We start from the raw sequence: 11979 nt of genomic DNA, 5'->3' as shown, positions 1-11979 counted from the left end.
TTGATTTATCGATATTGAATTGCAACAACAAATAATCGTTGGAATTAGTCTCTCAATATTAAGAATATATTATGAATTGTTTGCAACTCAAATTTTCAAAGTAATTTTTCTGCAAGTATGGTAACTGGATTGATTTTGTACATATGAATCTCACTATTAAAAAGCAATTGTATCTGTACGTGTCGCAAACTAGCAGCTCTTTCGATGCTGCACTCGTCAAAGTAGATGGAATTTAGAGGAAATGAAAGAAAAGCCATCATGGTGACAATTTTCTGGAAATGTCGATAATAGTAGAATGACAGAACATAACAGATCGTGCATGATACTCCATTGGTGAGTCTCTGTTAAAAGCACTGTCATATGATATTTATTCGATGCCAACAATGCTGTGTTGATTTAGACCATAAAAATGACTAAAAAAGGAAGACATTTGCGTTTCATTTTATCAAGAAATTCATTAGTACATAAATATATTTTAGTAGCAGATAGCGCTTCGAATGAACAAGCGGTTGCTTTTTGCCGATACGAGACTGGACGAGTGGAGAGTTCATCGTATTAATAGTCATAGAGGAGCTCCAAAAACTAAAGGAATTTCACCAGACCTGCCAAGTTCGCTATTTGAAGCGGTTTAGTAAAAAGATTGCATTACAAATAATTTTGACCGTGTTTAGAAGCTCTTGGAATTTTATGCAACACAGTTTTCTTACAAGTTTTTCTGGAATCACTAGCCTAAAGTAACTCACAAATCCAATTGACTCTAGGATAGTAGTATGGATGGAGAATAAGTCAGCCTCGTTGATGATTTACCCTCACTAAGAGTGGATGAATATTCTAATATATCTAGTTTTAAATTAGGTTAAAACTATTTGAATTTAACCCTTGTCTCTTCATGTATTATTCACGTATAAGAATAGATATGTTTTAATTGAGTTATATAGATTTTGAGATAGCATGCTTAAAATACTTCGTCGGACTGTTTCTCTATGAGCGAGTTTCTAAGTATATCATAGCCAAAACACAAAATGAACGAAAGCACTATTAAATACTTCCCAAGAATTCCAATGAAAATAAGTTTCAAATTATTTTTCATTGTGTTCTGCCCCTTTGTAATATTCATACACAGCTCTAACGTTCAATAATTTAGAGTTCACCGACAGGCCGTCGGCCTGTTAGAAATCTAACCAACAACCGCTTTCGTAGTCCAACCGTCAAGCCAGTACTAACTGACTGTCTGACTATGTTCCGACCGAACCCACTCGGACTTCGGAGTTTGCCAACCGTCACATCACATCGCACGAATACCCGTACACCATCAGAGAAGTACAGATAACAGGAAAAAACTCGCCCATATCAATCGCAACTGAGGGCGGGCGCGAGCTCTACCGTGATCCAGTATGAAAACATACTGAAACCTGAGCGAAAAAACGAGACAGCAGGTGGTTCTTCAGCAGTCACGGTACCCCACTTGTACCCCCCCAAAAGTGGTTGCACCCGTTCGAACTAACACTGCGGAACGCTGTCACGTGTTCTCGTGGTCAGTATCGTGAGTGCGAGAGCACTGGGAGAACAAACGAGAGAGTTTCTCCTAGACCGGTAGGAACCTTACAATTGTTACGGCACAAGTGGAGTTTGTGATTAGAAGCGCGGCACATTGGTTCTAACTGGCCTGGCCGCGTGCTAGTGTGCGGTGTGGAACACACGTGAGCGAGAGAGAACCCGAGCCAGCCGAAACTTCTTTCAAACTTTATGCTGCCAGCTCCCGCGTTATCAACAAATAACTTGATTCGGTTCGTTATTTCCAAGTGTTGTAGACGTGTTTTTTTCTCTTCCTGCGGCCTCTGCTCTGTTTTCACGTTACTGGTGCTGTTGCGCAAGAAAGAAGGCAGATCCGGCAGAGCATCACGCGGCTCACGGTGTGCGGAGACTTGGGCTGCCGAGTTGGTAGTACAACGTGAAAAAACGCTAAACAGAGGAACACTCGTGGACAGACGTTCCTCCGCAGAACACAGTAACGGGGCCGGTGCAGATATTGTTGCTTTTGCTACTGTTTTACTGTAATTGACCGCGAAGCGTCCATGTGAGGAGAGCAAAAGTGTAAAATAAAAACGGCAGATCATTCCCGGTTTCGGAAGCGAAGAAAAAAGGTCATCAAACAGTCTTTTTTTCCGCGCTCCTCTTGGCCAAACCCTTGGCGGTACCGCGTGTGCGACGGCTGGCACAACACCGTTGACGAAGACGAAATCGGCGGCGACGGTGGACGCGTTGAGTTTCTTGTTGCTGCACTTCGTTATCCGTGTGTGGTTCCGTGTGTTGTTTTGCTTGCTTTTTTCGTCGGTTTTTCGGAAACGTGAAGGTATTTTTTGGCCAGTCAGAAAACATCCAGTTGACCGACCGTTTCGCAGGTTTTGGGATATTAGTAAACTTTGGCTGCAATTACCCCGGTAATGAGTTGCAGCAGCGAGAAGGGGCTCTTCGGAGGTAATGAGACGTGACTTGGGTTGAACCATTTGTGCGCGGGGGAATGTGCAGACGTTAGCCTGCGTGTGCGTGTGTACGTGCATTTCTGTGACAATCGTGAAAGTCTGAACGACCGGCGTTTGACCGCAACAAGCGTAGACCGGCACTAAGAAACAAGTGAGTGAGAGAAAAAATATGTAAACAACATTAGTGAACAAAAAAGTGTAATGATTATTGTGTCAATCTGTTGTTATTTCCATCGGCAATCGATTCCGTGCAATAATGTTGATCGATGGTTTGCCTCGGGGGGAAGAAGCTGAAATCGAATCGCAGCACCACCGCCGCCGGGCAGCCAATGCTATGGTTCATTCATAAAGCGTGATTAAATTATACGTGACCAGCAGAAGTTGGGGCGCCAGCCATATACAATTGGGAACGAATTGACTACCGGTAGCTTTGAATAGCTGAGATTTTATCACATTCAACCCCTGGTTGGTTGAACTGCTAGTCGGTTTCGAAATGCAATCAGGAACAAAATCATTCGCTTGCATGTTGGGTGAAATTGAATGTAGTTAGATACGTTTGTCGTTTGGTTAAAAATGTGTGCGCGACGTTTGTGACCAGTGTTACCATTACTCGCAGAGCAGTTCATTCCCACTAATCTAGGTTTGCCGCGGTTTGTGCAATTTCCGGCGACGGTTTGGGATGAGTAGAAATCAACCAAAAGCTAAAGCGATATTCGAATGACGCAATGAGCCTTTGGAGGCCAGCAAAAGTGACGGTGAGTTTTGTAAACAGCGACACAAGTAGCAGTAGTTGTGGTGGCATTAGGCGAGAGTTCGAGATATGTATCCGTGGTATAGAGAAGCGCCGCTAAGTGTTGGACAGATTTGCAGCCCCCTGGCAGGCGGGACGACCGGTTCGGCGACTATCAAGACGGAAGTCGGCTATAGTGATTGTATGCTGGATTTTCACAGTAAGGTGAGTGTTGTCTGTTACGTTACGAACAGTGTCGTTCGGGATTATTTACACGCTGTTTGACTTGGGGATGGGTGATGTGTTTGCGATTTCTGATAGCAGAGTTTTGTTTCGTCCCCAAAAGAGAAAAAATGTTTGCCGCAGAGCTTTAATAATTGTCCTAGAAAGATAATAGCTTCTAAGCCATCCCTATGAAGTTTGGCGCCTCTAGTTTGGTTAGAAGTTCGTCAGTTTAACGCAGAGTAATTGCCCGTCGGGTTCGTTGCTTCTACATTGGCTTACGGGAAAACTAATTTAAGTATATGAAAAAGTTTTTTTTTCGTGTTGGGTGTTTTATCACTGCGACCAATTTTTTGATCTTTTGTGACATATGCCCTTTTTAATTTTGCTAAGTCAGGATAACGTACCACTATTGGGAGTGGCCGTCATAATATGACCAATAGCATTAGTCCAGTCTGGTATTACACTTCGCATGAAGCGAATAACCGTACTGGGAGTTGTTCTCCAGATTTCAGAGGGTTCTAACAGCCCCCTATTGAAGAACTTATGTCTTTTATTAATATTTGCCGGACATCGGCATAACAGGTGTTCCGAGTCTTCTTTTTCCATGCCACATAAGCGACACGTATCATCTTGAAGTTTTTTCATAAGCTTCAAGTGATAACGGCTCGGACAATGCCCTATTATTAGACCAGTATATGTGCTTAGATCTTTCTTTGAAAGCTCCAGTATTTTGCGAGTCGTAGGACCGTTCGGTGTTATAAACCTCTTTGACTGCCTACCAATGGAAGTGTTTGTCCAGTTGGACTCCACCTTCGAAATTTCCCATGCTTTCATCTCCATTTTAAGTGAAGAAGCGGATAAGCCACAGAAAGGTTCTGGTCCTATGTACTGATGAGACGATCCAAGTCTTGCCAGTTCATCGGCTTTTTCGTTCCCATCGATTCCACAGTGACCAGGAACCCAATATAAATTTACTTGATTATTGCAACCCAGTGTTTGAAGTGATTGAGAACACTCCCAAACAAGTTTTGATGTGCATGTTGCAGACTTCAGAGCATTCAAAGCTGCTTGACTGTCGGACATGATGCAAATGTTTGAGTGTCAGTATTTCCTGCGTAGGCATATAACAGAACATTCTAGTATAGCTTGGACTTCGGCTTGGAAAACGGTTGGCCATCGACCCATCGGAATTGATAGATCTACTCCTGGGCCTGTTACTCCTGCTCCCACTCGATCGTTCATTTTTGAACCATCTGTGTAAAAAACAATTGATCCCGGACGGAGATCGGGACCCCGCGTTCCCAAACATCGCGCTCAGGTTTAACTATTTGATATCTCCTTTCAAAGTTGTATCTTTTCTCCATCCAGTTTTCATTGTTGGTTACTAAGGGATTGATACGAATAGTTTTTAGAATATTTAGATGACCTGTTAGGTCACCTTCAAAGAGTTTTAAGAGTCTTTTAATCCTTAAAGCACTCTTCTCTGCTTCTAATTGCATAAACTGATGCAGTGGAAGCATAAAGAGTAAAGCTTCCAATGCCTTGGTTGATGTACTTCTGATTGCACCCGTTATTGAGAGAGTAGCTAGCCGTTGAAGTTTTTCCAACTTATCTTGAGCACCTCTTTCTTTTGTTTTTGGCCACCAGACCAGTGAAGCGTAGGTAATTCTGGGTCTCACAATAGCCGAATAAATCCAATGGATCATTTTCGGTTTTAGTCCCCATTGTTTACCAAAAGTTTTATTACATATCCATAGAGTATTTGAGGCTTTGCCTATAACTTGCTCTAGATGTGTATTCCAGTTAAGTTTTTTGTCAAGGAGTACCCCGAGATATTTGACGTTGTCTGAGAGTTTCAAGAGCTCACCTTTCAAGCTTATATTATTTAGCATAACTTTTCTCCTTCGTGTAAATGGAACGATAGTAGTTTTTGAAGGATTTACATTTAGACCTTCCCTATCGCACCACGAGGAAACAATGCTTAGGGCAGTTTGCATTCGGTTAGCGATGATATCGTCATACTTGCCACGAACAATTATGACTATATCATCAGCGAACCCAACTATTTTAAACCCTTCATCTATCATTTTTTTAAGAAGATCATCAACTGTTAACGACCACAATAGAGGAGATATCACTCCTCCTTGCGGGCTTCCTTTTATTGCTTCTACACTTATGTACGAGCTTCCAAGGTTTGCTGATGTTGATAACATCTCGGTGATCCAATGAATAATGCAATTGTCGAAACCACGTTTCTTCATTGCAGCCGTCATTGAGTCATGGGATGAATTATCAAATGCTCCTTCTATATCAAGGAACGCCGCAAGTGAAATTTCTTCCGCTGCAAAAGATTTGTCTAGTTTTGTAACAATAGCATGTAGTGCTGTTACAGACGATTTACCCTCCTGATATGCAAATTGATATTTGCTGAGAGGAGATTTGGAAAAATATGATGACTTGATGTGTTCACCGATTATTTTTTCCATTGTTTTGAGAAGGACTGACGATAAGCTTATAGGCCTAAAGGATTTTGGTGATGTTTTGTTCCTTTTATTGACCTTGGGGATGAAAATAACCCGTACTTGTCGCCACGCTTTCGGAATATAACCTAGAGTTAGGCTTGACTTGAAGAGTTGTGTTAGAATAGGTATTAAAACTGCTTTACCCCTCTGTAGTAGTACTGGATAAATCCCGTCCCTACCAGGTGACTTGAAGGACTCAAAGGAGTCTATTGCCCATTCAACTCTACTTTCAGTAAAAATTTTGTTGGCCAACGTAATTGTATCATCCCTGGTTCTATCCAGCCCAGTCGTCATATTCACTATTTCGTAAATTTCCGTCCTAGTTTCAGGAATTCCAGTTCTCGATGCAGATGTACTTTGGTCTACACGTGAGTCAATAATGGACCCGGGAAAGTGTGTTCTCATCATTAGCTCCAATGTTTCGTTAGTAGAGCTAGTATAAGAACCATCTTCTTTCTTCAAAGTACCTAGTTCATTTGAATGATTTTTTGCAAGGACTCTTTGCAGCCTGGCGGCTGCTGGAGTATTCGTGATGTTTTCACAAGTATGCCTCCAGTAAGTCCTCTTTGATCTTCGAATTTACTTGTTATAGGCGGTGAGGGATTGTTTATATTCATCCCACTGTTGAGTTCGTTTAGCCCGGTTGAACAATTTCCGGATTTTTTTCCGAAGTTTTTGTAAGGATTGATTCCACCAAGGCACCTCTCTGTTTGTAGAACGAATCTTTGTAGGACAGCAATCTAAGTATGATTGTTGGATTAAATTTGAAAGATGTTTTGAGTTTATTTCCAGCTCTCTGTATGATTTGGAACATCCTTCAAAACCGTTCAAATCACCCATTAGTTTTGAGTTATATTGCTCCCAGTTAGTTTTTCTGGGATCTCAAATAAATTCAGTGTGTTGTTGATATTTGCTTGTGATCAGATAAGGATTCTTCATCTGATACATGCCAGTTTTTTATCCTACCGGAAATTGTCGGACTGCATAATGTTAAGTCAAGAATTTCTTGTCTTATTGCATTTACAAAAGTTGGTTTATCCCCTTTATTACATATATCTATCCCTTGTGATGATAAGAAATCTAAAAGGTACTCACCTCTAGTGTTGATGTCTGTACTGGCCCAAACCGTGTGATGAGCGTTTGCGTCACATCCTATTATAAAGGCTTTGTTTTGTTTCTTGCAATAAAAAACCAATTTTGCGACCTCTGGAGGGGGAACTTCGCCCATGTCACCTGGAAAGTATGCTGATGCTATACATATTTCAGTCTTGCCGTGGGTTGTCGGTGCCTCCAGTATGATCGCTGTCAAATCTCTCGAAATTAATTCTGTAAGTGGAAAAAAATTAACTTTCCCGTTTACTAATATTGCAGCTCTCGGTGAGGGCTTACCGTCGTCGTATATTAGCTTACATGTGTTTGTAGGAATTCCTTGTATCCTACTGTTATGTATCCATGGCTCCTGGATTAAAGCTACATCCAGTTTGCTTTTTGTGAATCTCCTCCAAAGTACAGCAGTTGCTCCCTTTGCGTGGTGCAGATTCACCTGAACGCATTTAATGTTTTTGCTGTTCATTTCTGGTTTTGTTTGAGTCTCCGCATCGTTGTGGTTCTCCCTTTCCACTGTTTGCTATGCGGTTGCCAGTGTTTGGATTTTTGTTCGCCTGCAGATTTATTTTTCTGAAGGTCGGCATTAATCCATTATTTGTCCTCGGACTATTGGTTATATTTCTATTTACCGTGTGTGTGGTACGATCGGTCTGCTCCGAGTTACGTCTCCTATCGTTAACACCACTCGATCCTGGGATTTGATTCAGTGGTTTCCAACTGACTTTTCTTTCTGAGCTTCTGTCTTAGCTGAGCAGTTCCAAATTTGTAGTCAAGTACAAACTTGGATTTCTTGATGGCCATCATAGACACCCCATCCACCGTGAACACGAGTTCCACATGCTGGTTAATGGCATTGCGTTGGAGGATTCTCCACGCATCTACCACCAATCCATCATTTTGACTTTCCAGAAGTGCCAGAATTCTATCCGTGTTGTCTCCTGCACTCAGTGGAAAGAACCCGATCAATATTTTTGGTCTTGGGATGTCTTTTTCATCGACCGCAGAAAGTTCTGCCCCCGGCCAGGGTTTAATGGATGAAACAACGGATTTTAGCCACCCTGCGGTTTCATGGTTCTTGCAGAGGATGTCTAGATAGCCCGATTTGAACGCACAGTGTCCAAATTTGGGTTTTAGAATCTCCTTTCTTTGCTCTGCTACTCTTGAGATTATCGCATTCTGTGTGTCGTTAAGTTGCTGGGTGGTAAGTTCTGTGTTTGGATACCCAGCTTAACACCATCAACAACATCTTTATACGACGGACGTACTCTTTGACTCCTAATCGCCTCGATTCGCTGTTGAACGGATCTAGTAGCCGTTGATTGAACATTTCCCGTTTGGCGTGGCAGTTTAGGGGGACGCGGATTGCCACTGCTGTTTGACCAATTTAGGTCCGAATTTCTAGGGCGTTTGGAGAGGTCTTTTGTATTTTGTGGGGTTTGAGCCAACTGGAGTGCTTCCTGTCGGTTATACCCACTTTCCCTCAGTTTCTTGAGGCGTTTTTGGCTTGCTTTACTAAGTCTCCCGTTTCGGTTCCCATTTTCGTTCGATGGGATTTTACGTTGCTCCGTACCGGTTGGCGGCAGCTGGGTTGATGGTGAAGTTGATATGAGGGTTACGTTAATGCCATCTTCGTAGTCGTCGTCATCAACGTATTCACCCTCTATAGCGGCGTCATCAGTTTTTTTTTTTTTTGGAGAATTCAAGATGGATGAAGAGCGAGATAGTGCATCATCGACAGACTCATTTTGCAGTTGAAAGTCCTTTTCGTTCCTTTCCCTGTCGATTTCCATCTCCAATCCACTCATTCTTCCCTAAGAATGGATTTGCAGCACGATGTTGCAGTAAATTATGGGTATTTTGTATGTATATATATATATATATATATATATATTTGAAAATAAAAAAACAAAAACAAACAAAGAATAAAAATGCAACATGACGCCAAGATAAGTGATGTTTATTTATTTTTCTTCTCTTTATTTTTGCATACTTTACATCTTACCCCCGTTAATTTCATTTGGTACACTTATTTATTCATTTATCCTATGTTTTTTTTAAGGTATATAATGTTATAATTTAAGAGAAAAGAAGTGAATAAAAAAAATATATATCTATATATATATATATATATATATATATATATATATATATATATATATATATATATATATATATATATATATATATATATATATATATATATATATATATATATATATATATATATATATATATATATATATATATTTATATATATATATATATATATATATATATATATATATATATATATATATATATATATATATATATATATATATATATATATCGCTTTTGATCTGAAAGAATCGATGAATCGAAGAGATAATCGATATTGATCTGAAAGTATCGATAAGTTGGACAGCGCTCAATTTGATTCGGGTCTAATATCGATACCGTGCAGGAGCTTTGGGGCTAGACTGTCGAATTGGAAATGAACCTTACCCGGGCTATTGACGTGTTGTTGTGGTAATATTTTTACCGTGAATACAATTTCTTTGGCATGCAATCGCTAATGACTTCCAAGAATTAGACTCATTAATTGACATACCTTTTATTTACTGTTTCTCTGCGTATAACGCGGAACAGATCAGTTGAGCTATGGATTTTAGCACACTTATGTATCCGTACAGTATGCACCTGTGCTTTACTACTACAGTGGAGTGAGTTGCTTGGGCTTTTATCACTACCCTTTTGTTTTGAGAGAAACCCCTTCGAATTAAAACACTGAAGAATTATTGGCAAAAAACAATTTTATTCACTGGTGAAAATATCTTTTCACCAGTTCTTTTATTTTTTCTAGGGACACCAAAATTCATAGGAATGGTTAAAAAGATAATTTTTTTTTCGGTTCGAGCATTACTGCAAAACCTGTGTTTACCGATGTTATAAGCTTTTTTGTGTAGTCATTCATGAGTGCTGGCATTTCAACATTATCAAAATATGTGATATCAAGAGAGTTTATGGTAGCGATTGAGGTTACACTCCGAAGCGACTGTTTTGACTGCAATCCTTCAAACTACACTTATATTGTATTTAATCTTGTAACTTTAAAATTTTGAATTATTGGCATTTAGCTTGTTAACAAAAATAATGAAAAATCTGTCAACATCTTCTAAAATTATAAATCAATATTCAAATGAAGTCATTAGTTCCTGCTAAAAATAGAAATTTGTTGTCTAGTCTAGACTAGTCTAGTCTACACTACCCCAGCCAGTACTTGAAAGGATCCTGGAAAATGATATCCACCATTTTAAAAATGGTTTCCATACATTTTTCTTGTCAACGGCCAGGCCTACTATGTAGCGCAATGTACAATATAATCTCAGAACGGGGACAATCCGTATCAACCGATCCGTATGTAAGAAGTAATATAATGCATTGGGAGTGACAAAGCTACACTCCTTTCTTGACCAATCTCTTAGGATGGAACATAGGTATTTCCTCCTTATGTTCGGGTTTCGGAACCAAGGATATAGCGCCTTTACTCGCTTTAACTGTCACGGTTGCAACTTGAGCATTAACTCTAGTTCTAGCATTTTAATTTATGCTTATGGTTTAAGCGCCATTACTCGATCTCTGAAAGGATAATGGTTCAGTAAATAATAATTGAGGTAATGCCAAATGTCGTTTTTATCTTAGTTTCAAAACTTTACTAATTCTTGTAAAATAACAGTTCGAAGTACTGACAGTCTTCATATATTGTTGAAAAGAATCTGGGCAATGATTCTGTGCGAGAAATATACAAGTCCTACTAAAGAATCATTTTCCTTAGGAGGGCGAGCTTGCCTCCAGTACCCCTAACATATTTACTCATCTAGACTGATTTTGATTAGTCTGACGCGTATTTAGTATTGTTTCATTCATGATTATAATCAAAATCTACTAAAATTTTAAAACGATCTCACCAATCCCAGCTTCCTATCTCCTAATCCAGAGAATATCAGCGAGTATTGCTTCTAGTACATCAAAATGGCTAGTGAACACGCGCTTGCTCTGAAACACACAACACTTTTCTTCAAGCCATAAAAAACTGAATCGTGGCTTTACGTTATATGCAAAGTGAAGAAAATCTACTTGGCCAAAGAAGCACTAATCTTATAAAAAATAACAATAAAATAACACATCAAAAACGAACCAAGTTCAATAAATTGCAAATCTTAGGCGATTAAACCAAGATAATATAAACTTGAAATATAGAAACGCTGTTACTAAAAGCTTCAGTTTAGTTCTTTCAAGCTTCGAAATCACTCGACGTCGTATGCTGGTGGACAAATAACGAGATTCTTTCGATCGAGCCGCCTTCACAATTCAACAATTCTATTCGACAATTCTCCTTTTCGAAACTTCAACTATGATTATTTTCGGGTAGTCGCGAAAGGCTAGAATTTCGCAATAATGCTGCTTCGTCGTGGAAATTCAAAGCCGCAAATAAGCTAAAAGAAAGCAAACTGGGAGAACTGTTTTCCAATGTCGTTGCTTTTTCTTCTACTAAATCTAGGAATTAGTTGTTGATAAAAAGTGTCTGCAGAAGTTCACAGGTTGCAGACCATCGGCATACTGTTAATAAAATATATTACATTTTGTAATGATCTAGGTATATCTATTTCACAGACGTCAACATCAGCTAGTTTTGAATAGTTTTGCTGATTTATTAGTACCTATAACACCTTCGAAAATATTTCAAAGATTCGGCTGAGAAAAAAAATTCAATAAAAATTTTGTCAAATCAGGGTTAGGGACTTATTTGAAATAGTTCAACAGCCTCGTATGTATTGTGACAAAATATTGGAAATGTGTAAAGTGAAATACAAACATAGGTATATCAACTTGTTCACTATCTTTTCTCTGTCAGCTCATGTTTTTAAATTTT

At 39.4% G+C, this 11979-nt stretch overlaps 1 protein-coding gene across 1 annotated transcript in view; it reads left to right on the top strand.

The window, feature by feature from the left end:
- Positions 1 to 1819: 1819 nt before the first annotated feature.
- LOC129730652 (zinc finger protein rotund-like) overlaps positions 1820 to 11979 on the top strand; it is a 264493-nt gene continuing 254333 nt past the window's right edge. The window contains exon 1 of the mRNA XM_055690162.1: positions 1820 to 3438. Coding sequence (XP_055546137.1) covers positions 3304 to 3438 — 135 coding nt within the window. The 5' untranslated portion in view covers positions 1820 to 3303. The remainder of the gene's footprint in view (positions 3439 to 11979) is intronic.

This window comes from Wyeomyia smithii, chromosome 3 (genome assembly GCF_029784165.1).
Source record: "Wyeomyia smithii strain HCP4-BCI-WySm-NY-G18 chromosome 3, ASM2978416v1, whole genome shotgun sequence".
Taxonomy (NCBI): domain Eukaryota; kingdom Metazoa; phylum Arthropoda; class Insecta; order Diptera; family Culicidae; genus Wyeomyia; species Wyeomyia smithii.
This window is presented reverse-complemented; position numbering and strand designations above follow the sequence as displayed.